The sequence below is a fragment of the Heterocephalus glaber genome, unplaced genomic scaffold, assembly GCF_053883595.1.
Source record: "Heterocephalus glaber isolate CG9 unplaced genomic scaffold, H.glaber_assembly_v1.0 deba00001600, whole genome shotgun sequence".
Classification (NCBI taxonomy): domain Eukaryota; kingdom Metazoa; phylum Chordata; class Mammalia; order Rodentia; family Bathyergidae; genus Heterocephalus; species Heterocephalus glaber.
Window position 1 is genome coordinate 17,960,395 of NW_028258372.1, and position 26,697 is coordinate 17,987,091.

At 46.0% G+C, this 26,697-nt stretch overlaps 1 protein-coding gene across 9 annotated transcripts in view; it reads right to left on the reverse strand.

Annotated features, from left to right (window-relative positions):
* Cacna1e (calcium voltage-gated channel subunit alpha1 E) overlaps nt 1-26,697 on the reverse strand; it is a 485,327-nt gene that overhangs the window by 47,320 nt on the left and 411,310 nt on the right. For 6 of the 9 annotated variants that reach the window (XM_087194394.1, XM_087194390.1, XM_087194396.1 and 3 more), the window contains 8 exons: nt 22,702-22,758; nt 20,878-21,531; nt 20,256-20,569; nt 17,929-18,088; nt 16,673-16,802; nt 15,863-15,922; nt 15,177-15,283; nt 2,388-2,484 (listed from right to left, as the gene is read on the reverse strand). In XM_087194394.1, coding sequence (XP_087050520.1) covers nt 2,388-2,484; nt 15,177-15,283; nt 15,863-15,922; nt 16,673-16,802; nt 17,929-18,088; nt 20,256-20,569; nt 20,878-21,531; nt 22,702-22,758 — 1,579 coding nt within the window. The remainder of the gene's footprint in view (nt 1-2,387; nt 2,485-15,176; nt 15,284-15,862; nt 15,923-16,672; nt 16,803-17,928; nt 18,089-20,255; nt 20,570-20,877; nt 21,532-22,701; nt 22,759-26,697) is intronic. The other 3 variants (XM_087194393.1, XM_087194398.1, XM_087194397.1) reach the window with 1 other exon arrangement.

The following is a 26,697-nucleotide window of genomic DNA, read 5'->3' on the forward strand; positions in this document are numbered from 1 at the left end:
ATCAGGGAGTGACAATACATTACAGTCTTTGTTTATTTTAATGAGATTTTGTCATATGTCCATACATTTGTTCTGATTATATTCAATCCCTCAAGTAAATGTCCTTTAGTTTAAAGCCAGCATGAAAATAACAGAGGCGATGTGAGAAGGACTGAGACTTGCCTGGCTTAAGAGATGAGGATGAGAATGGATGGAACCAGGCATTTACCCTTCAGTTAAAAGATGATGGGTCTCCATAGACCTCCATTCTAAGCTGTAAGGAGTTACACGAAAGTGCGACACATTTCAAGCCATTTCTAAGTTATTTTCTAGGTTTTTAGGTTTAGCTCACTGGAGGGAAGAGTCTAGCCCCATGGTAGCCTCCATTTGTGCAGCTGCTTCTCCACAGCACTGGGTGAAGTATCGCTGGTTTAATTAATTCAACACTGCAGGGAATGTGAGTGACACACAGCCGTGTGGAATCATCAGAGCCACCCACATCTCCCTCAGGTTATCACACTATGGAGAGAGGAACCAGCACTCTAATTTAACAGAATTAACCAAGGTCAAGGTCAGCTTCTCCAGCCCGTTAACTAATCTCATCAAGCTGCCTTCAGGGTTTCTAGGATCCACAGATGCCTGCACTGCAGCGGACAACCATGGCTGGGGCCCCAGGAAAGGAGCACAAAGGGAGAGTATTGCCAGGTACAGGCCAGGCCAGTTGCTGGGCTGGTGGAAGGTTTCATTTCAGGGGGGAAGGCAGGAAGCCCCTTTGTTAGAAGCACAAGTGTTTCCTGCTGGGAGTCCATACAGAGTGCCAGGGCCTTGGTTCTGAAAAGAAGCCATGTCTTAGCCAGTTTGGGCCTTTCAGAAATGACTTTCCTTCTGTCTTCTGCCATTAATAAATCTAGTTTGTTTTGGCTCCTCTCTGTAGATCATGAAGAGAAAGGACAGCAGAGCTCTGAGACCAGCAGAGGTTTAGGGCAGGAATGAAGTTGGTAGGGAGCATCAGCGGTTACAAGAACCCAATAGGAAATGAGAAAGGGGATGCAGGAAAGTGTCAAGCTCATAGCTTTCTGTTCCCTGTGGCAGGCACAGGAGAGAGGAGGCCCACACATGCTAGCAGAATTGCTGAGTTCTCTTGAAGGGACCACTCAAATCAGCTCATCTGTCCACATCACAAATGTGTGTTAGAAAGTTTTCAAGTTGAAAGTCTAGGAATAAGTAATTGGCCATAGGTCATATAGCTCCTACATCCAAGAGCTGAGCCTAGGACTAGCAAGGGCTCTTTTCCATGGTGACAAGGATTCTCAAACAGGGCTATGTTTAGAAGGCAGGTTCCAAGCTTCTCCCCCAGATAGTCTGGTTTTATTGCACTGGCGTGGTGCAGGAACATGCATTTGAAGAAGTATCTAACTGATCCTGGTGCAGGTAGCCTATAACCCACACTTTGAGGCCCTGCACTATTCTCTGTGACTCTGTAGGCAGGTAATTAAATCTGCTTCTGTGAAAGCATCCTGATGCAGCCCTTAAAGACAGGTTCAGCCCTTGTGCTAAGGCTTGCTTTTCTGGCCGTGTGGCCCTGGCAGCAGCAGCAGGACTGAAAGGCTAGGAACTGGAAGCTGAGAAGTCGCAGAAATTCAGAAAGAACTTCTCTCCTATGGAGCTGTAGCTTCCAGTAACAGCAACATGTTGGTAGGGGAGAAGGCAGGATGAAGGTGAGTCCAACACACTAGCAATCTGAAATGGGAAAGCATAACCCAAGAAGGAGGAAGATCTTGAAAGGTTGGAACCCAGGGAGTACGAGCAAGGAAGGTAGTGGACAAGGAGGAATCTGGTTAAGGCCCACGTCCTGCCAATAGGAAGAATTTGATTTGGGGTAACTCAAACCCATTTATCCATTTATCTGCTGCTTGTGCCAAAAACGGATTATGTATCCTTGGAGAAGTTACTGACCTATCTGTGCCCTTCCCAAATACAAGAGATTAGAGCTAGAGGATCCCTTCTTCCTCTACATTCATAAATTTAAAAAAAATCCTAAGTTACCCAGCTTACCCTAGTACATAGTCTGCAAAAACACTCAAAGGGTTCCCATGGCTTCCATTTTAGTGTTCTGGGTACACTTTAGTGACATAAGAAGTTCCAGGACAAAAACACACAGGCTTCTTCCTAGATGACATGGCACTAGAGAGTACAAGATATTACCCAGGTCTGGACTCCAGAGGCAAAACCCCTCATACGGATTTTCTTGGAGGCTGGGTATTTTCCTTTGGAAATGAAAAGAACCTTAGTTCCCATATGAGAAAAATAAATTTCCAAGATGAGTTCTCCAATTCTCCAATTCACATTAGCCATGGCTAGAAGGCAAGTGAAGGGGATATGATGAGAGCAAACTCCGAAAACATTACCTTGAGCTTGGGCAAGCGCTTGATTGTTTTCAGGGGCCTCAGAACTCGGAGCACCCGAAGAGACTTGATGGTCTTGATGTCACGCCCCTTGTTGGTTCTGTGCGGGAGACAGGGGAGACACCACCAGGGAGTCATTTTAAACAGGGGGAGAAATAAAAGCAACAGTCACACTTTCGCATTACTAACAACAGGGTAAAAGGATGAGATGTTGGTAAAAGGCCAGCAATTGGACCAGTGTAGACACCTTTAGGGACACTCTACAAAAAACATGCTACAGGAATATTCTCCAGTCACGCCCCAGTGTGCATGCATGTGCACACATACCCACATATGCATACCCATGTGCACAGACAGTCCCTGACTCACTACGGTTCAATTTACAATTTTTCTACTTGATGCTGCAAAAGTGGTATGCATTCAGTAGAAACAGTACTTCAAATTGTGATCTTTTCCTGGGCTAAAGTTATGCAGTACAACATTCTCTTCCAGTGCTGGGCAGCCTCTGTTTTAGTCAGCCAGGAGATCATGAGGGTAAATAATACTCTATTGTGTTGCTAAGTCATGATGCTTCATAGGTAGATGTATTAAATGCATTTTCAACTGTTGGTGGGTTTACTGGGACATAACTCTATCATAAGTTAAGGAGCATCTGTGTACAGACACTGAGAAACACACAGGTACACTTGCATGCCTGCACACATGCACACACACATACACATACACAGAGTGGCATGCATTTACATATGTTAATAATTCTTCTCCCTAACAGCCAGCCTAATGCTGCTCATCACCACACTGACAAATAAAATGAAACACATGTCAATTAGGGAACACAACCAGTGGCCCAGTTTGGATCCCCACTGTACCTAGTCCAGTGCTTTTCCAGTAGCAGGTTCTCAAATGATAATCACTGATTTGAATGGGACTCCATGGGCAACCTATCAGGGCACTTGACTTAGCCTAGGTGTGTTACCTCTACATAGCTCATCAGGGTGGCAAGAACAAGGCGAGGAGGGCTGGTGAGGAACATGACATCCTTGTGGGAGCCACCCCATCCAGAGAAAGCATGTAGTACCAAATTCTTGCCAAGACCTTGGCTCACACCCCAGCATCTCTGGGTGGCTTGATCTTGTCATGGTCCCTTCCATTTCAGATACTCGGAACCTAGCACAAGCTTCACAGAGCCACTCAGGTGGAGCAGTCAGGCCCTGTCCAACTTTATTCTACACCACAGATAATGACTGTTCTTATTCAACCTCTTAAAATGTTTGCTCCTAATAGACAAAATACATTTCTCCTTTTATTGCCAGGAATAAAATGAATAAATCAACTTGCATTTCTCTTTCCTCCCTGTACATCCCCTGAGATCTTTACATTCAATTCAAATAATTGCAATTTGTAAAACATGCAGGTAGTGGAAAACAAGACTAAATAGTGAGGTTGGGCTCTGGTTCCTTCCTCATGTTAGCCTAGATTACTACTATCCCAACAGGGTGAGGAAAGGTGCTCTAGAACATTGTGAGGAAACCACAAGGGATTCTGCCTGAAGTTTGTCTTGCCATTACCCCCCACCCCTGCCCCGCCCCCCGATATGAAGGTATCAGTCTCTCTGCTCCTTCACATAAGGTAAGGCAGGAAGACATTTAATCCAACCCCAGCCATGCTGACTTTGCCCAAAAATTAATTTTAAGACTGTTTTAATGGTCATAGGCCATAACTTACAAGTCATTTTTATTTATCTCTAGATCTGAATATAAAGAATCTAAAAGCATCAAATTGATACAGATTTTTGCACCCAGAGCCTTTGGTATATTTTGTAAACTATTACATATCCCAAAGATGCAGCTATTAAGTCAAATATTACCCAAACTATTTCTCAGGAAGGCTTGGTAGCTCCTAATTGTTAATCTTTTAGATATCAATGGAACCACACCACTCCTTTATCACTGAGTCAGCTCCTCCCCTCCCAACCATAGTTTCTTCCTCCTCCAACCCACTCCTTCCATCTTTTACTTAAAAAAACAAAAACCAAACATATTTACCCCAAAGCGTTCCTATGGAGGATCCAGTCAGAAAGCAGTAATAAAAAGGGGTGGGGGTGGAGAGAAAGACAACATTCAGAAAACTCCAAGAACAGAGGCCATTATAGTGACAGCACCTGCCCACAGCCTTGGCACTTGTTGAGTCCACAGGGTTTGTGAAAGGAAGGGCCAAGCACCACAAGCTCCTGCCCCCAACCATGGGGAGAAAGTTCCTTTGCAGGCACTAGTGAAACTGCCTCTAGATCAGTGGCACTCCAAGTCTTGTAGTATGGCCATTGGAGCCGAGCTTAATTGAAATTTTCTAAGTGTAGACTTTTCATTTTCTGAGTAGTTTTCAGACAAAAACTCTGTTTCTAATGGATATATAAGAAATCAGGCTAAAGGAATTATACCTCTGCGTAATTCCTGTTCTCAGGAAAAGGCATTTCAAGTCACAAGAGCATAGCCGTACTTAAGCAGGGCTTCATCTGAAGAACCACTCTGACAGGACTACTTTGGTGCTTAGATGACCAATATCACTAAACCACTTGGAAATAAGGAGGTTATAGAAAAAGCTACCTTTTGATAAATTAAGTGACCAAGTATTTGTTGTGAGTTATTTACTGTGCAGATGAAGAAAAATCATCACTGCTCTAGTGGTGAGTCACACTAAGTCAAAGCATAAATGTCTCTCAGATAGAAATAATTTATAACTTTTTGAATAATTATTTCTTCCTCTGTGCTACACACTTTAGTGAAAATCTTTCTTTGATATTCCTAGTAACCTTAGGACATAGGTTTTACTCTTTGTTTCACAGCTGAGGTTCAGAGAGGTTAAGTTCCCCAGTGTCAGCTGTAAGAACTGAGACTTAAATGCAAGTATGGATGATGCTTGGAGCTATTATTCTGAACTACATATCCTGTGCACCAGCAGCTTTTGGTTCAAGGTTCTGTTAAAAAGGCTGCTCACCAAATTTTAGAGCTGGAAAAGATCTCTGAAATCCACTTATTTGCAAAGGACACTGAGGCACCAGGAAGAAATGCCACATATAAGATGAGTCCACAGGGAAGCCCAGGGCTCTTTTGTCCCAGTACCTGGACCAGTGCCTGGCATAAGTTAAGGACATCACAGATATTTGTTGTATGACAGATAAAAGTACAGTTAACTGACTAACTAATGCCTGGTCTCATATGTGAGAAGATTCGGTTACAACTCAAGGGAAGTTACTTCTGTCCTCTGAACATTGGGAGACTATCACATTAAGAATTTAAAGGTCTAAGGCCTTGGGTTTAATTCCCACTTTCAATTGGCATTCACAGCAAAAACTAACATAATGTTGAAAATTGGATTTGTTTACTGAGTAAAATAGGCATTAAAAGTTTTTGTTTGTGACATATGGTAGGTAGTATAACATAGTTTTTTGTTGCATGAAAAAAAGTTAGGGCCGAAAGAGGTGGCTAATCTTCTGGAACTTGCCTAGTCTAGTAGGGAAGACAGACCTCAAGGAGATAAGCACATAAATAAAACTATAATCCCAAACTGCCTTGCAAGAGATTGAATCATTTGATTGAAAATTTACCAAAATAACAACATAAATCACTCTTCTTTCCCCAAGGCTACATTTATTTTTTTGCAAGGCTGCATTTATTTTGAGGAGAAACTAAAGGAGAGCCCCACCCCCATATCCCTAAGATGTATGTGGGAACAGGTTGGGGGATCAACATACAAGCAGATGGTCTAGGATTACACACCCTGGGCTTTGCTTTCTGCTTAGCTCTGGTCCTTCTCTCAGACCTTTACATCTAGGAGCAGCTGAAGGGGTTCTCAGAGGGTACACAAGAGACAACTGTAAACAAGATGGCCTAATGTTTCTTGCTTTTCTGACACACTGGGATAAAGAACAGAATTTGCTTTCACAATTAATTTTCCTCCTGGATCATAGTAAAATATGGTATGGAACATAAGGGATTTATAATCATTGTATGCATATTCTTTGTTTTAGAAACTGAGGTTCCCAGGGGCAACCCACTTTCCGGTCCCCCTTCCATCTCTCTTAGACAGAAGCTTTCTCTCAATAAATTTTTCCTACTTTAAAAAAAAAATTAAAAAGAAAGAAATTGAGGTTCCTTAGAAATTGAACTCCTTCAGATCTGACAAGGGATAGTAATCCTATGCAGGCTGAAAGGGAAATAAGGACTAGTTATTACTTTTACACCTTTCAAACAGGTCTCTTCCTGCAGAGGAGACACTGAAAAGCTATGATTTTATAGCATGCACGAGGCTTAGCATTGAAAATAAAAAGCTATGATTTTGAATAGATACAGAAAAATATGTTTGCATCCTATGTTTTAATATAGGGTCAGCACTGATTTGAAAATTACCACTTGAAATGAAAAGAATACTGGATAGCAAAGCCACAGAGTCAGGAAAAGCCTCAACAATTTAGCCCTGACTAATTAAAATACATCATAATTTAGACAAGATTGAGGCCAAAGTGTCTCCCATATCCATTATCAAAGCCAACGAGATTTCAAGGGAGATGTTTTACCAAACTAAGAGTGCAATGTCTTAGTCGAGGCACATTATTTTGAAAATAATTCATGTGCTTTTCACAAATCATCTAAATAAATTATCTAATAATACTGTTAGTCTTTGCTACTAAATGTATAATTAGATTTCTTTGCATTCCTCAGCTAGTTAGAACTTCAATGGATTTAAAAGTTGACTGTAATATAAAAATCTGAGGGTAATTCCACACACTAAGACACACTGGTCCCACTGTAATTGGGACTCAGTGAGGCATCTATTTTACCATTCGTTTTCTATTTATCTGTAAGTTCTTGGCTGTTCTCCAGGAAAAAAAAAAAAAAGCTGTTTCTCTTGTGTCTCGTCAGTAAAAGACGAGAATTTCCCAGCTCAGTTGTCAAGTTGCCCTCCAGATGTGGTCTCCAGCTACTAGGTCCCTTTTTCTCAGAGGACACACTCAAGGTGATTTCTGCTAAGAACTCGTTCTCCTTCCATGGCAGCAGAGAAGAAACATCAAGTTCTGAAGAGTGCTTCATTCTTTTTCCTTTTTTTACAGTGGTGGGGATTAAATTCAGTGCATTATGCACACTAGGCAAGTGCCTTACTACTGGAGCTACATCCAGTAGCCCAAGCCCATTATTCTTTTAGTGTCATGGTCTTTTGCCCTCCTTCAAGAGCCCAGCAGGCAACATTGTGGGGGCCTGAAGGCATCTCTTGCCTTGGGGGAATGGCTAGGCTTGCAGAAGTGTAAGATAGGAAGAGAAGTCATGCTGGGAGGAATTTTGAGTGCTTTGCTAAAGGGTCTGGATAATTACTTGGTAGGCAATAATTACTACCACTTATTATATAACTTAAGTGCTTGACACTATATTGAACACTAAATATATTTTACCTTATTTAATCTCACAGGACCAAAATACATTTATTTTAAATTTCCACTTAACAGATGAAGAAGCAGAAATTCAGTGAGTTAGGGCAGCTACTAATTAATACTGCTAGGATTTAGACCTAAAGAAGCCAACTCTGAAACCTAAGCTCTTATGTGTCATTTACAATACCTCTCAAATGGGAACCACTGAAAGATTTTAATCGAAAAAAGGAATAGTGAAAGAAGCAATTTCTGAGCTCAAATATTAAGGCAATTTATTTTACTCCCTATAGTCAGTCTGGGCCTGTTCATGAGAAGGAAAAGTTACAGGTGAAACATCAAGATGGATAAGCCCAGGGATGCCCTTACCATCTGCCCTATAGGTCCTGTCTATCTCCAAGCAGAGAGAGAAGGATCTGTAGGCTGAGGAGAGGTCCATGGAAAGCTACTGGTCTGAGTTTACCAGGATTGATGGCTTGAACTAATCTGAACCTTACAGCAGAAGACTTTAATAAACTGGAGAAAATACTGAACTTGAAATCAGCACACCAAGGTTGCTCAAGAACTGACTTTGCTCTTTACTCATCACATAAGTCAAACTACTCAAAACTCAGGCAATTCATTTCCAAACTATAAAGTAGTAGATGAAATAAAAAGTGTGCATGGAAATCAAAAGGAAGTTTCCCCTTTTGCACTAACAATGCTGGCCTAAATTGTCTACTTATGTAAAAATCTAAACGTAGCACTTTGACCTTGTCATTGCTCAGCTGCTGCCATACGGGGATTATTTTTCCTCCTGTCCATGCCTCAGTATCTCTTGGGTTGATCTATATGCTTTAAATCCATTGTTACTCTATTGTCTTTGTTCTATAACCATAGAACTAGTTAGTGCTTGATGCCTAATTCTTTCCTTCCTGCACATGCACCTCTCAACAAGCTTCTCGTATATATGACACTCTTTTGCAAACTTTCACCTTTGCTTTGCACATCGCTATTCTCCAACTGGAAGGTATTTTTGTCCAAGCACTAGGTAGCATCAAGAGGCACCAAAGCATCTATCTTCTAGTAGTTTTGTTTTCAGTCTGGTGAACAGTGACCTGATTTGTATTTCTTCTTGGTCTTCATATTCTAAACATACCCAAAAATCATCTGCCGATCTTTTGAGGAAGGCCTTGCCTGAAGTCCAGCCAATACATCCTCCCAGCTGGAGACTAATTTGTAATTCTAGGCTGTGCCCCTGTAAGTGTGGATTAAGCAGATGGCTGGCAGGTCACATGACCTGAGCTGATACTTCTCAAGACTCATCGTGAAGACTCTGTCCCAGAGTACTCTAAAACCTACTTTTAGAGTGATAGGTTTCCATCAGCTCTGCAAGACTAGGCTCTTCTCATGGCTGTGAAGCTTTGCCTCCTATAGAGTTCTTTTTGTATCTGGGTCTGGTTAGGCTAGTTGTTGGTTACCACATGGAAGGAGCTGTTTCCTCATTGAACCATTTCATTTTGCCTAGTTTTGAGGCCACAGTCCAGGTCTTACTTATAATCAATCATCTGCCAAATGTGCTGTGGATAAAGAAATACTTGGGTATGCATACCATAAGACAAAGATCTGCAAATGCCAGTTTTCCAGAGGGCTCCTCCACAGCACCAATGTCATATGCAATAGATAATACATTTTCCAGTGTTCACCAAGCATTGTGGCTTAATGCCAAGAGCAGATAGATCGGAAATTTATCTCCTTCTTTCAGACACTCCCTCCACACAGCTCCATTCTGTACCTCTCAAGCTCCACTTTCAAGGCAGCTAGGGTATAATACAGCAGTGGGCACTTCAAGACTCCAGAGGCATTGATCAACTTTAGTGTCCCTGCCTGGGTACAAAGTCAGATGAAGTCACTCAAGTTGACTCTTAACACTGGAGTCTTGAGGAACAATAACCTTCTATCTGCTCACTGCTGAAAATTTCCAACTCCTTTTCAGCCAGCATCCTAAATCCATAGTTAATGGGCTAATTGATGGCTAACTTCAGTTTTAAACATTCACTCTCTTCCAGAGTGAGAGAATTGGATGGTCTATCTGACTCAGTGGTAAATGGATCTTCTTGTCATGAAGTAGGAGTTTGTCCACTTTTCTCCCTTCAGGATGAATGTGTAGTTACAGCTTCCTTTGGGAGACTCTCCTTTCAGTTCTAAAAGAGAGGGGGTGCAGAAGAGACACTATAGGCAAAGCTTGAGCTTTGAAGGAACCACCTTAGATAGAGGCAGTAGTAAAGAACAAGGGGAAGACAGCCAGATATAGGTAAAATGTCTGTTCTATTGTTTCTATGCTCTGCTGAGTGTGAACATGTACTAGCATTTAGGTTCTCAAAAGTCCCTCCTTTCCTATGTGTGTACACCTTAACTCTAGAAATATAAAATGCCACAAACAACACCAGACCAGAGGAGAATATCCTGTAGCTTCACAGGGCCCTTCCAAATCTTGACACTCCCGGTGCCTGTTTCACTGAACAAATTTGGAACAAGCTCTACCACTATGGCTAGTTCCAAATGGAACTGAGAGACCTTAACGCATCTTAGCAACGACAGAGTGTCAAGTGTCAGGAAAGTAACACACTTGAATGAAAAGAATGTAATAAAAGCTAATGTGGGAACTCTGGTTCCTTCTGGCAACAAGAAGCAGACTGACTCATGTTTTCGTTTTTGGCTAAGAACTGAATAATGAAAGGACAAGCGTGGCTGTGGGCCAGATCCTCTTGCGTGCCAGGGAGTCCTGACCTCACCTCATGCCCTGCTACAACAGCAAATGGCAACAGGAAGCTTTGACATGAGCTGCCAGAAAGCCTGTGTGACCCTGTGTGTTGATGGACGCACACCCAGAGTAAGTCTGCCCGTGGGGGAGGAGAAGGGATCAGGACGGCTGATGCTTTTTCTATTAAAACGCTTGTGCTGACAAACCAACATGTGCTATGCTTTACTACTGAGAATGTAACCCAAGAAAGTCACCTTCCTGGACGAGGTGAGCTGTTCAAGTAACTTGAAGAAAAGTGAAAATGGAGAGGGCAGGGCTCCCGGGTGGAGTGCTAGTATCACACATACACCCTCTGGGCCTCCCTCTGAGATGCCGTCCCTCCTCTCTGCTATATAGGCCAAAAAGTCCCTGTATAAACTGGAAGGAGTGAAGCTTGAGGGAACAGACATCATCATTTTCACCTTGCAAGATTCTGTGAGATTCACAAATGCAAGCTGCATAGTGGTCACGTGGCTTCCCTACAGGCAGCTGACTCTGAGGGTCCCCTGGCAGTGAGACAATGTGTCTGATATGCAGGTACCCAGAAATGCCAAGGCCATCTCTACTTCCTGTCCAGCAGGTCAGGAAGCAGAAGCAATGGCAATAGGGTGTAAGAAAACTGAGAAAAGGACCAGTTTCTCGTCCTTAAAATAGGAAAGAACTATCACATAGAAGAATTTCCCTTTTGCAAAAAGAAAAAGATAAAAGACAAAGGTTTCATAGATCTAGTCATTCACCAGAATCTTCTTGAAACCTCAGAAGAAAAGGCACAGCTCAGGACATTCATAGTTGGCAAACACTCTGTGTCTCCATATGGCCCAGAAAGTGGGATGTTTTGAGGGCAGTGTAATCAACCCCAGCCAAAACCCTGCTCACCTCCCTACAGAGATGCTGGGCATAGGAGACCTGGGTGTTCTTATAAATGCTTAGAATGTAAAAGTGGATAAGAAAGAATAGAAAAATTGCAGCATATCCTTCCATTGATTTTCTTATCCCCTGGTATGCCCACACTGATAACATAATCCCCTTTCCCAACTCTTCAAAATCAATCAAATTCTCAAATGGAATTTGTCCGGTTTACATTATAAATAATCCCTTTCCTTGATGCATGCAGCCAAAGAGAACAGAGATTTCTCCACAGCCACTATATACTCAACATATACACTTGTAGGAAACATGCAAGATGGCAGGCACAGATCTCTGCAGTAGCAGAACTAGGAAACAGTTCAGCTTTCTTGAAGAATTCAGCCAGAGACCTTTCTTTCCCTGTGGTGACGGGCAATGCCCTTGTGAGTTGGGTTGGGTTCTGAGAAGGTCCTGGTTGCTAGTGGTGGAGGGGATGCCAAGTCACCTCTGATTTCTGAGGAGCCACATAATGATACTATTATGCCAACCATCATCAGCTGCTCAAATCCACTGAGCAATGGCCTTTGCAGAAACCTCAGTGGGATGAGGTTCAATTCCAAGGAGGAGAGAAAGAGAATAGGGCAGGAGTAAGGTTATCTGAATGGTGGACCATCAGAAGGACTAATCTACAGAATGACAATGAACGTTAAACCCAAAGGAGAAAGACACCGGAGAAGCCTGCAGACAAACCAACATTTGGTTTCCTGCTGGCCTGAGCCTCTGACCAAGGGGGACCTGGGCTCAGTGGCTATTTCATTTTCTTCCCAGACCATGGCCTCGCTGTGCTGGCAGGTGGGACTTCTGCTAACCCCACTAACATGTTAGGAGAGCTGAATCCCCTGATACCCTGATGAGGAAAGCGAAAGAGCAGAGTTAGGAATGGGAGAAAGCATCACCATACCTCAGCAAATGTGACAAAGACCAGAGGAGGGAATACTGGGTGCCTGCTCTATGAGTAGAGAAGGGAAAATGAATGGGCATGGCAAGCTTGGAAAGACAATGACAAAAGACAGTGTATGGAGAAGGATGAGCGAGTACCATTTACATTTCAGAGAGAGAGGAAGAGAGTTTAAGTGGTGACATCATTAATAGCAAGTGATGGATCATAACTCTTAATCCATCACGAAAGCATGGAGCCCCAAGCCAGGGGATTTCTGGAGGTACCCTGCACTGTACCTGGTTTGAGGATCAACAGAGAGACTTTTGCTTCAGGGCTGTTAAGGCTTCCCCCACCACCAGCACCAAGGCCACTACTACCATGTTTCAAAGAGCACAAAGAAAGAACAAGACAGATGACAACCCTACAGCACATCGTTGCTACTGAGTCTGAGGAAAGACAGCTGGACTGTGGACACAGGGCAGGCAAGAGGAGGCTTCCTCTAGATGCACCACCTGCCCATACCAGCACCAACATACCTGCCTGGACACTGCCCACACAAGTATGGGTAGAGGGTGGGTATGTGGAAAACAGCCAAGTCTTGGACAAGCCTGCAGTCGTTTTCAATTATTTGCATACATTATGCACCAATACATACTTTACTCTAAGCTTCACATTTCGTGAGATGGTATGGGAAAATTAGAAGAATTATGCAAGGAATTAATATTCATCAATCACTCACACTGCCAGGCCCTGTACTAAGCATTTTATATGCTTTCTTTTGTCTTCATTTTAGAGATAAGAAACTGAGGTTAGAAGGATTAATACTTGGCTATAAGGCTCAAGGACACAAAGCTGGAACAGATAGAGGCTGGGGTTCAAACTATTCTCTGCCTGGTCTCATGCCCATACCTTTCCTGTCATCTGTCCTATTACCACAGTGAGATCTATTCTTCCTAAAGATCTGGTGAGTCCTTTCCTAGATGCTGTTCTCTTTTCATTCACCAAAGACAAACTATCTTGCTGAGTCAAAATAAGAGAGAACAATATGGTAAATAATGTATACAAATGAACTGATAGAATGAGAAGGAAACTTGACCTTTTAAAAACCCAAGGGTTATAATTTATCTCTCACCAAAAAAAGGTGGGCTTCCTTAGGACAAAGGCAGGGTTTAACATGGTCATGACAGGGCTGTAATTTGTATGTCTCATTGCTGGGCGGCTTGAACCACTGTGGTACATGCATGACTGTCCCATTGGGCAGTTTTTAAAACTAATTTTATTAATAAAAAGACCAATAAAAGTGATTAGGCCCATTTGTACCAATGGTACAAGCAGCCCATTGGGACAGTCAATGCATATACCACTGGTGGTTCAAGCTGGCAGAAACATGTTAAGGCAACTTCCCCAAGGAGGAGGAGGAGCTGGAAGTCTTTTTGGTAGGTCCAGAATTTCTGTCATGGTGAGAACCCATACAGAATCTGGGTATATGAGTAACACGTGTGCTTTTGTGAAATTTCTTTGGGAACAGTTTAGTGATGTCTGATAGAAAGTTTCCAAGTTTGTTGAGGGCAAAGGTGGTTGCATATGATTTTAATGAGATTAAGGGGCTAGTCCACATGGGAATGAGGCACACTAGAGCTATTTTGATTGCCACCTATTTCAGAGGCACAGTCACCCCAGTGGGATCTCTTCAGAGTTTCTCATGGCTATGGCAGCAATGGACACAATCCGCTTCCAGGGAGATCTTGGACTCAGCATAACTGGAGAACTCTCACTTCTCCTATGGGCAGAGCAACCTTGCCCTGGGCCACTGAAGAAGCATTTCTTTTTAGCTCTTACCCCACCTCTTTTTCCGCTAGGATACACAGAGCTGCCCTCAGTGAAATCGGTGTCCAGGTGTTTTCTTTCACTTCATCAGAAGGAAAGTGTAGCCGGTCCTGCCTAGTTGGCAAGGCCCCTCACTTGTACTCAAAGAGGCTGGAAGGAAGGCTCAGGCTATTCCATAGTGCCACTCGGAAGAGACGGCAGCTGCTCTGGGTAGAGACAGAGCCCAGAAGGCTGTCATGCATCCTGCCTTACTGGGTTAGCAAAGAGGCTCTAATAGCACCTCTATATCCTCCCCAGGGCTAGGAGAGCCCCTTACCTTGGCCTAGTTCCACAGGGAACATCAAACTATGGCTTCATCAAAAACTGGCTTCAGCTAGATCAGTGCATAGGGAAAAAAATTCTCCCAAATATAATAAATGTGGTTGAGTGGCCTAAATGATTTAAGACCATTTTCTTAAGTGTGTTGTCAGGAAAGGTCTGGAAAGTTGGCTTTTATGACCCTAGACTAGTTCTCAATCACCCCTGCCTATAAGCAGAGAACCTCTCCATGCTCGGGATTCTGGGATCCCCAACTTTGCCCTACTCTCCACATGCTTCTTTCCTTTAAACTGTTCATTTGACAGACTCAAGAAATGAAAGGGCGCCTCAGATGTCCCTGAGTCTTGTCCCTGGGTGCATGTAGGTACTGCCTATACCCTGAGCACCTGCCATGTTTACCCATCTCCAGGAAAGATCTCCCAAGGCCTCTAACTTCTTCCTGCTATTACTCCCTTCTTCTGCTTCCTCATCCCATCATTTAAGGCACATGGATTGAAGCTGAAAAGCCCTGAGGAGCTCTGCTGAGGGCAACTGGCAAGCAGATCCCCAGGGCAGTCTTCTTCAGCCCCACTCCAAGTGTTTCATTTCCTTTTATGGAGGCCTCAGATCAGCCAGCGTCTCCAGGGAAAGGGGAGGAAAAAACAGAAAAGAGCTACTTACGCTAGAGCAAAGGCGACCAATGCACCAACCACCACCACAAAGTCCAAGATGTTCCAGAGGTCTCGGAAGTAGGACCCATCCTGCAGGATCAAGCCTTGGTCTATCATCTGTAGGCCGAGGGTGTGAACAGACATGGATGAGCCAAGAAGGCACAGACAACACCTGCCCAGAGCTCTGGTTCACTGTGGCAATGCCTCCACTACCCCCTTCTCCACCACCATCCCTACCCTGGGCCTGAGAGCAAAGGGAGATCCAACAAGGTCTCACCAGACAATGTGAGGCTTGAGGCCTCTTCTCAAAGCCACTAGATTTCTTGGCCATCATAGAACCCTGCCATAGTCCTCCTTTCTTTAGTGGCCCAGAGCTCCAGACCTTGTCACATAGGCAAGATGGGTAAAACCTCAGATGGATGTGACCGGGAGCAATATAGACCTGAGGGGCATTCGGGTGGCTGGAGGGGAGAGTCGTGGTTGAGACTAGATGGGGTCCAGAAAGATTCACCTCTACCTAATTCTTGCTTTGCCATGCACCCAGACTCAAGCCAGGAAGTGCACTGGGCAGCAGATCTTCCTGAGGTTCTGTCATGAGCTAGTAGATGACAGCATTGAGGGAGGGGCCTAAACCAAAGAAGCAGACAGGTAACCCATCCAAAACCCAGAGCCCAGGTTTTCTCTGGAAGCTTTTACCTTTATAACCATCTCAAAGGTGAACACGCCTGTGAAAACATAGTCGAAATATCTCAGGACCTGCAAGATACATGCAGCAGAGGGGAAGAGACCCAGGTGAGGCCACCAGGCCACATGTACACTTCTGTCCACAAACACATGTAGTCCTGCACAACCACCCCTCTCCCTCCCGATTTCACCTCAGAATGAAAGCATGGGGTTGCAGCCACCCTCTGGACTCAGAGGTGGATGCATGGAGAAGAGGCACATGGCTCAGTGACTCAGTGTCCGCTGGGGCACACGGCTCAGTGGCCAGTCTTTGACCAGAACTTAATTTCTTGGGCCCAAATGGCCCCACAAAACTCTCACTCCAGTTCTGGCCCGGGACCTGGAATCTCTGTCAGTTCTTTCCTTCTCATAGCCATCATATCTCCCTACATACACCACGGGGACACCCAGAGATGTCCCAGCAGATGGCTCAGCTCCCTGTGGTAGAGCTGTAGCTCCACAGTTTCACACACATTACCCACAACCCTGTGTCAAATCCTGCGTCCTGCGGTCTCTGCAGAGCCCTCAAAGTCCTAGCTGGTTCAGTGCAAGGCTCACAGCAGCAGCAGAAAGGCACAAGCTGTGGTTGGGGGATATGGGACCTACTCTGGAAATGGTCCGTACTTCTCTGTGAGGAATAGGAAAACCAATTTCTCCATCCTTCTTCATTCCCCAACAACCTTTCCACCATGTTGGTTCATCTCTAATGCTGGAGGGGAGGGGTAGGCACAGGGTAGGTCCCAGGGTACTTCAGAGATTGAAAAATGGCTCCTGTGCACCCACTTTGTTGCGCTCCGAGTTGGTCAGGACTGGGTCCTCTGCTGCCAGGGCAATGCTGCTGGCTGCGATCACCAGAAGAATGCACATCTCAAAGTAGCGCAGGTTTACAATGTAGTGGCAGGCCCTCCGGATCCTGTGTGTGGGAGGGTGGAACCCTGAGAAGCTGGGCCCATGCACTACTCATGCTCATCACTCCAACTCCCAGCCCCCACACTTCAGCCTGTTTTAGACAGCCAGGCCTTCGCCAAAGAAAGCCACCAGGGAGAGCAGTTTAATTTCTTAGGCACCACCCATGATTTCCAGCCCCAGTGGGGGAAGGTAATCAAATTGGCTAAAGGCTGCAGCACGCAAGCCAAGATACGTTATTTGTAAGCATGATCCAGCCATGGGAGCAGCCAGCCTCAGACTGCACAAGCTCAGGTGCTACATGGTGCTTTCCCCTGCTGGAAGGAAACTGAGACCTGCTTAGCAAATTATAAAGAACCAAGAAACAGGCTTTGATTCTAAGTCTCCCGATGAGAACAGCAATGGGTTTTCATGCCCTGCCCCCAGGCTGTTCTGGTGGAAGCGCCTATATTCTATATTCCTTGTTTCAGCCTCAGATGAACTGACAACTTTAACCCGAGTTCTACCCCAGCCCAGAGCTCTATGTGAACCTACCCACATGTCCACCAAAGGCCTTCTTGTCCTCCTAGCCTCAGAGCCTGGTCTACATGTCACTCCCAGAACAGAAGGCAGTTTTTCTTTCCAAATCTCATCTTTCCTGAACCTAACCTTCTAGACTTATCTCTGACATGTCCACCTCATGCCCCCACCTCTGTTCTGGGGAGCATGCTCACTTCAAAACCTATAAGCAGAACAGAATTTAAACCCAAACCATTAAAACTCCTGTGCAGGGCCCACAGTCTCAGCTTTGTCCCCTTCTGAAATGTCTGGTGACATCCTCAAGTAGACTTCCCTCCTCTCTGATGCTACCTACTGACCAAACAATGGGTGAAGGGCCCTTTCCTCACATTTCTCATATATTCTGTCTTCAGTTTCACTCTAGAGTGGGCATAGCATTCAGAAGTTCTTTAATTTAATGGCCCATCTTACCTGTTGGGCCCCAGATGCTTCCATGTCTGGCATCTTCTGCCAGTACGGGGAAGGCTCAGGAAGAGGACTAGGCTCCCATTCTTCCTCCTCCCATGACCCAATCCTAGCTCAAACCCTGGTTGACTCCCCTAGCACCACAAAGGAGTGACAGGAGGGTGTCTTACGGGTTGGTGGTGCTGAAGATGAACATGGAGCTGTGAGGCACCATGGCTTTGCCTGTCTCTCGCTTCTCCTTTTTCTGCTTCTTCTTCTCTACTTCGTTCTCCTCCTCTTTGATCTCTGCCTCCTTCAAGGGACTGGCTTCTCCATCAGTCTTATTGCTAACTGCAGAAGGAACAAGTTCAAATCTTCAGCAACGTGGCTACATGCATGATACTCTTCATTTATAGTTGATTATAGCACAGAGAGGAGGTGAAAGGACCACAGGGATGCTCTTTAGAACCATGCAAGCACTGAGGGTATTTTATACATTACAGTAAATTAAGCCCTGATCCTTACCCTTGCCCACATTTTGTGTGGCATAGCCTTTTATGCCACATAAATGAAATCATCTGTTCCCCTTCTCTGGCTGAACATTTACAGTCTGGCAAATAGTATGACCGTTTCTGTTGCAAAATTTACAAAGGTTAGGGAGTATATATAAATTCTTGTTCCTTATTGAATTGTCACACCAGTACACCTTGAATGGCATATATTATTATTCCTATTATACAGATGGAAAAACTGAGTTCAGGGAATCTAAGTACCTTTCCTAAGGTCACACAGCTAGTATGGACTCCCAATTTGAAATCTTATATGCTTGCAATGAAATACCATTGCAGTGGAAGATTTCAAGAAACCATTATTCTGTTTGCAGCTACCGTTTTGGCAGTGCCCTTTCTAGCCATGATGGATGTAGATATGAAAATGTAATATTCATATGAATGTGGGCCCGTGACTGCACTCCCAGACTGGGAGGACAAAGGAGTCAGACTCAGAGGACAAAGGAGCCAAGGGTGAGCTGGGGCACTCAGCCTGCTGCTGTCTGTTTCCACAAGCAGGTCACAGTGTGGGTTACATTGGCAGGAGGCTCAGGCTATCAGAAAGCGGGGAGGGACCCGGTCGACTCCTCCTGCTCTCTGCTTAGGGAATACCTCTGCCTTACAGCCAGATGTAGAAGCATCTGTGGTCCAGGCTCACACAGGGCATCTAAAAGGTAAATCATACGAAGTATCTAAAAGTCTTCCTATCCCACATTTGCACCCATGACCAAGGCTAGACTAGCTTTGGGAACAGGGGGATGGTCAAGGCGTATTACGTTGTTTTTCATAAAAGAGGTTCCAAAACATTTCTTATTTATTAAAGTATAAAGTCAAACAGACACCAAAAGAAGCTGTGAGTCTGGGAACCTGAGACACACCCAAGTCAACTCCAGTAAGCACTGGACATGGGCGATTTCATTTTCTAAAACAGAAATGGCATTTTTGACTGTGGAGAATGTGAAGGAAGGAAAATAGGGCAGTGGAAGTAAGGGCAACTAGGAGAGAGGGCTGTCATGTGAAAGAAAATGCAGAAAAAGTGGAAAGAAAACAAGCAAAAAAGGAACCCTATGGTCACAATTCAGTGCAACAATCCTTAATTCAATTAAGGGCAACAGATGAGGTGAATTCAGGGACAGGGAGCAGGGGCAGGGACAGATTGGTTATTAATGCTGGGAGAAAGTGTAGGCTGAGGGCAGCGATGGGACATAGGACTAAGGCAGCCACAGGGTGTGGGACCAATGCAGGCATGGGGTGTGGGAATAATACAGGCATGGGGGATGGTCAGGGCAGGGAAGGGATTTGGATTAATGCAGGAATGGGTACTGGGGCAGGTTGGGGTAGTATAAATGTTCTTCTTTGTTTTTTCCCTTTAAAGTTTCATAGATTAACATTGGTTGCCTGAGGAAACTCTGATGGAGAGAAAATGTGGCTAAAAAGCTCCTAGGAGAAAAAGAGTTGATAAGAGTAATAGAATAATAAAATGTTAGTACAGAGAAAGGCCTCAGGGATGCTCTAGTTCGACTCTCTCACTTTGGAAATGACAAACTGAGGCCTTGAGAGATGCAGAGGTTTTGCAGAGGCCACTGACCGAGCAGAGCCAGGCCCAGGAAGACCCTCCTGCTGAGGTCCTCCCCAGCAAGGGTCCCTTACTTGCTGGGACAGCAGAGCACTAGGAGGTCACAGAGAAGTCAAATAGCTGAATGCACACCTGGGTACAAAGTCACATGTGGTCACTCTGTAGACTCTAGAGTGATCACAGGACCACAGCTTAAGGAAACTGTCTAGGCAAAATCTACGATTGAGAAAACGCTAGCTTATTTTTGCAGGTGAAAACTGCCATTGTTTTACTAGTCGACAGTTCTGTAGAGCTGCCAATAGGAAGTTCCCTGTGGATTTACTGGAAGGACCTGAGCCGCCTGTCCCCAGCTCCACGCAGGATGAATTGGTGAGGGGACAGGGACTGCGCTCACTGTGCACCACTGTCGAATCCACCAAGGGGCCCACTTCAGGGATGGCGACGGTGACGCTGGTGCTCTCCGTGGCGGCTTTGTCGGTGCTGGCCGTGATGCAGGACAGGTCGGGCTCACTCTGACTGATGCCTCGGCCCACATCCAGCTGTACATCCCCCAGGAGGGCTTGCTCACTGCTGCCCTCTGGCTCCTGCTCTGCCAGCACTGTGTCCTTCCCCACTTCCAGCTCAGGCTGGGGCAGGACCAGGGGTGTGTCTGGCTCATCAAGGGCTCCTGCAAGCCCAGAGCCTCTGGGCTCCATCAGACTATTGGTCCTGAGAAGAGAGAGGAGGACACAGTCAGGGCTCAGAGGCGGAGAGGTGCTGGGACCTGTGGGCCATGTCCACAGCTTTATTCCCATCTATGCACCCTCGCCCCACTTCCAACAGAGATGTTTTTGAAGACAGAACCTCATTTTCAGGGGGACAAATCCCACTGTTACATTTATTCATACAATTTAAAGGATGTTTTAGCATCATCTTTATTTTATAAAAGGGGAAAATGAGATTGTGGGAGCTTCCTGAAGAATTCCTAACACCGGCCTGTGCTATGTGCCTCCAGGACACCCCTGAGACTTATTTACCTCCTCAAGTCCTGGGATTGTTCTTCTTCATGGATCGTTGGCTCCTTGCCACCATGGCTGCCCCGGAACTCATGGTCCTTCTCCCCTTCAGGGGCCCCCACTTCATCCAGACTCCTCTCCTGGCTGGCAGACCTGCTCCGGGAGGCCGACGCAGACTCTTTGCCTTCGGTCCTGACGCGACGGTGCCGGCTGCGCCTCTGGCTCTGCCTGTGCCTGGCCCGATCCTCAAAGGTCACCACAGTCTCTCCTCCCCCAGCCTCCTGCTGGGTGGGGTCACAGTTCCCATGACAAGGCCTGGCCAGCCACGGTGGCTCTCGTTTGCCTAGGGACAAGGGGCTCCTCTGGTTGTCCAGGGCACCGGTCAGGTCCCCTCCGTCCCCTTTGAGGGATCCCCCCCGACTGATGCGTTCTTCCTCACACTTTTCCAGGCCCAAGCCTAGGGCCAGGCCCTCAATGGGCCTGGACCTCCGGTAGAGGCTGGGGTGGGCATTGAGTGGGTTGAGGGGGCTCAGAGGGTTGAGGGGGTTGAGGGGGTTCATCGGTGGGGCCTCCTCTTTGTTGAGGGCCTCCTGGCTGGACATCTGCATGTGCCTCCTCAGCTGGCTGGTGCGCTGCTCCCACACTGACATGTGGTGCCGGCGCCTCCGCTCCCTCCTGGCAAAGGTGAAAGGGTGAGGCCCTGTTAGCACCAACAGCCACAGGCCAGGGAGGGCAGCCATAGGGTGCACGAGTCGGGTGGGGGGACATGGTGGGGGAGGAAATGGGAGAACCCGGGATTTGAGACAGGAAGCACAGAAAGATGCAGGGAGCAGAGTGGTCACGCATGAGTCAGTTGATGGACCAGTGCCTCCCTGGCCAGTCCAGGGTACTTTTCACTCCAATCCTTGCTCTCCAGTGGCCAAGAGTTTGGGTAGAGATGAGCCCTAGGACTGAGTCCCATGTCCCCAGGGGCTGTGAGAGCAGGTGTACAAAGACTTACCAGGCTTTCGTTTCCCTGTACTCCTTTGATTCAGGGCACCAGCCAGAGCCCACTCTGTTCCCACCAATGACCCTGATTCAAGGCGCACCCCTAACCACTACCATATTACTCTCTTTTTGCTCTAAGATTGTAGCCTGGGATTGCAAGGGCTGTGTCATTCCATGATTTGATATCAATAAGGGTGAGAACAGTGGCAAACACTCATGTGTTAAAAATTTTGGCATTATCCCCCCAAAGTAAGGGGGTCATGGGTCTCTTCTTCAATAGCTAACAAAACCCACAGAAGACAATATTGCGTTGACCACTATTAGCTCATATCCAAAACCACTGCTGAGCACTGAGGCCCAGGGGCCTAGATTAGTATTCATGGCAGCAGGAATACAGGAACATGACAGGTACAGAGGAGCAAAGGAGTGGGCCCACCAGGCCGGAGGGCAGACACCACTCCTTCCCTCATGTGCCTGTGGGTCCACACTACCAGCTGTCAAGGGGACACTCACATATACCCACACACAGCCTCAAAAGGCCCACACAGAGCTGTACACAGCCACCTACATGAAAAAAACACTCACCAACACTAATCACCAATACCAACACATGCCACTCACAGGCCAAACAGAAGAGGGAGCAACACACATGGTAACGTACCTTAGACACGCACTGATATAAGCACATGTTGGAAGAGGCACGTTCACGGACCATGTGTGTGAAACACACACACACACACACCAAGGCACACGCTGGCATCACACCCAGTGCCACTTTGTCCATATCAAGGACAAAGACACATTGTCCCCAAGCCCAGACAGAGCCACTCACAAACACGCAAACCGGTACACACATACAGGTGGCTGCTGCGTGGCTCCCACATCGACATGTGGTGTCTTCTCCTTCTGTCTCTTCTGGGAAAGAAAAACGAACAGGTTCAGTTCACCCCAGTCTCTAGGAACCTCGAGCCCCCAAATCACCAGCAGATTTCCAGAGGGAGAACAGAGTCCTCTGCATGGCCACAGGTTCTCCAAGTGCCTGTTTGCCCTCTGTAGACTCCCACCTTTCACCTCTCCAGTGGAGATGGGAATTCTGAGACCTTGGCAACGCAAATACATGGATCTTGTTTTTGAAGCACACATGCAGACACACAAAGGATATACCATTCTATACAGGATACAACTTCAGATGCTCAGACACTAGGCCCTACTGGCACTCACACTGCCACCTCATCTTCCTTCACAGACCTATTCTGAAAACTGATAAAAAGTGGCTCTCTCCTTCCTCAATCATTTCTAGGGTTACAAAGGACATTCACATAGATGTGACACCCCAAATTGTCACTCCTATGGCAGATCCCAACTCAGTCTCAGAAAGCATGCAGGGACTAAATGCTGTGCCATGCATATCAGTGAGACTACTAAACAGCCCACGGCCAAAGGCAGGGTGGCTATCCATGTTGTCTAGGATGTGAGCAGTCCCCCTTGCATTTGCGCCACATAATACCCGGATCAGAAGTTTTAAAGATTCATCCTTTTCAACTGGAGAAAGCACACTATTGACTTTCTCAGCCTTGCACAGAGAATTAATTCTTCCCCACACTGCATCCTTTTAAACACAGTTTAATGGAAATTTAGAGTGATCAGGGCAGGCATCACTTGTGAAAGTGGACAGGGCATGTGGCAGAGTGCGACTATGAGCACAGTGCCAACCCTAAGGTAGAGGACAATGCCCCTAGGTACTCTCAGAGTGTACCTGCTCTAGTCTCTGGGCTGGGGGATTCAGTCTACCCCAGTGGGCCTTGATATACCTACGAGCAGGCAAATGCTGCCCCTTCCCTGAGAAAACTGACACCCACTAATGCAAAGTGTGCTGGGCAAACTAACACAGCCCAACGCCACATCTTGCACATCTAGAGAGAAGTCTGGTAGAGGAGTAGGGCTGAAGGAGCAGAATCAGCTGGCCTAGATGTTTCTCTCTCTGGGTATCTAGGAGAGGCACTACCACAGGTGTGCACATAAGTGCCCAATGATGCAGACATCATTTTGGAGGTAGTGTGCAGAAATGAAAGCATGTGCTCTAGACAAGCAGCATGCATATCCACAAGGAAAACTACATCAAACCATCTAGATTCTCAACAAGGCAAATATCAGCTTTCCAGAAACTCATCTGTAAGAATATAACTACGTGGAAAAATTCTCTCCCCCACACACACACAAATATGGGTACACACACACACACACACACACACACACACACACACAAGGCAAAGGAGAAGCCAACCTCTAACTCACATAGACCAGGCTCCCCTTTACCTCTTTACTCACATATGGAAAGATCCAAATTCACATTCATACCCAAAGTCACACAAAAGTATTCACTTACTCCAAGCTATGTGAATGTGACTTCATGTACACCCCACCATAGCCTTGGAGCAAAAGAAAGGGCAAGTAGCATCCTTCCCATTACAATGATGGGGAAGCCAAAGTTCTGAGATCCTGACTGGTTCTCTCCAAGGCCACAGAGTATGTTACCAACAGAACTAGGGTTAACACTCAGGCACTTTATTATGGTGCTCTTCTCTGTTTCTCCATGGCAGCCACATTTGCACTTTGTGGCACTGCAGTCCAATGGTCTGGTGGGCACACCTGGCACAGCACCGCCCCCCCCCCCAGGTCACTCTCAGGAGCTGTAACACTTCAGGACACGTGACAACCAGAGCCTGGGTCTCAGCTCATGGTGGATGTTCGCAGCACCTTCCTCCACCTTGCTGTGCCCTGATGCACACTGTGTGATTCCCACAGCCTGTGCCTGCCCACATTTCATTCATTCTTTCATTGCATAAAGAGTGAGTTTCTACTCTGGGCCAAGCATCATCCCAAATCACGTCTCTCCAAAAACCTGCTTCTCCCCCAGGCTTCCTCATCTCAGTAAATAGAACCACCCACTCCTAAGCAGCAGCCAGTCCGCTCCATCCACATTTTTGGATACCTGTGTGTATGTGTTTTTAGCTCAAATTCATGAGTTCAAGGAAGGTGGGGTAGAAACTACTCAAGACCTAGAGACTACTCTGAAGAAGGAGCTGTCTGGCACTTCCCCATCATCTTTAATGACTGCTTTCCTCTCATACACAGAAGAGGGACCCAGATACCAGGCCTCCACAGACTTGGAAGGTGAAAATAAGGTAATAGCCATTTGGGGGAGAGAGGGGACAGAGAGAAAGAACTTGGAAGTGCTTTCACAACCCCTTGCATGAGCACTGGGCCACCATGCATGCCTTCCTTACCAGCTTCAAGTAACAGGTGACAGGGTCTGGTGTTGGGATGGAGTTCTACCTCCAAGGGGGCTTCCCCATAGGTTTCCCAGCGTCGCTCACATGAGCCTTCTGCAGGCCCAGAGCAATAAGGAGAATTCCATGTCTTTAGCCCCTCCTCCAGACCTCTGCCTTCTCACTGCACAGAGGCCAGACCCACCCAGGGCCCATGCTGACTGCCCCTGGTCCTACCATTGACCACACATCCAGGCTACTTCCTTGGAAGAATGTGCACCAGCTGCTCCACACTATCACCTCCATTTCTCTCCCTAATCCATTCTACCTGGATTCCCTTCTCACCCAGATACTTGTATGGTCACTGACAGCTTTTGTTTGGCCAAATCCAATAGTCCCTTTTCTAATCCCATCATGAGTGATCTTTCAATAACGTGTAGGACCACTGCACTCTTCTCTGTTCTGCAAGGTTTTCCTCTGCAGGTTTCCAGGGTGTCATGGTTCTCTGTTCTTCTCCTGCCTGCTGGTTATACCCACTCAGTTTCCTTTGCTGGCTTCTCCTCTGCCAGACCTTAAGCAGAGGCACACACTCATCCTCTGTCCTTAGCTCCTCTCTTCCTCATCCTTACTCTTACTGGGTCATTGCACCCACGCTGATGGCTTAGATACCATCTAAATGCAAATGACTTCCTCCAAACCTTTATTTTAATCCTGACTTCTCTTCTAAGCTCCAGACTCAAGTAACCAATAGCCTATTCAAACACTTGGATGCCTTAGAAATATATCAGATTTAATGTGGCCAAAATAAACTTTGGATTTCTAACATCTCCAGGCTATCGGTAAATACCATCACCTTCTATCTAGGCCTCAAAACCTTAAAACCCAGGAGCAATTTTTAGTTCTTCTTTTCTTCCCATCCTCACACCTACTGCATTTAGTCAGAGCTCATCCTATTGGCTCTCATTCCAAAATATAGACTGAATGGAATTACTTCTCATCTTCTCCAATGCTACCACTCTGGTCCAAATCACCATCACCTACTGTACTCTAAGAACCAACTCTCTGGCTCCCTGCCTCCACTCTGGGAAGGGCCCCTACAATCCAATCTCCAAACAGGAAAGCGACTTTTTAAAGGAGAAATCATACCATATCTCTGCTTCCACTTTTAGTCTTCCCATGGTTGTCATTCGAATAAAAGCTTAAATCTTTCACTTGAGAATCAGGGCCCCTGAGCTGGGTCCTGCCCACTTCCCTGGCCTTGCTGTCTTCAGTCCCCCTTATTTGCTAAACATCAGCCATTCTGGACCTTGGTGGGGGTGGAACACTTCCTCCAAAATGTCAGACAACTGTCTTATACAAGCACACATCTCTACTTATATATTGCCTCTTTGAAGAACCCCTCCTGTACTGCCCTGAGGTGCTCCCGTTCTTGTTCCTCTCTACTGGATAACCCTGTTCTATTTACTTCATAGCACTTATTGCTATCTGAAACAATGTGCATATTTATCTATCTCCCTCACTGAAATAAAAACTCAATGAGAAAAGAGCCCTTTCTTTTGCTCACTGCTGTAATCTAAGGAACAGT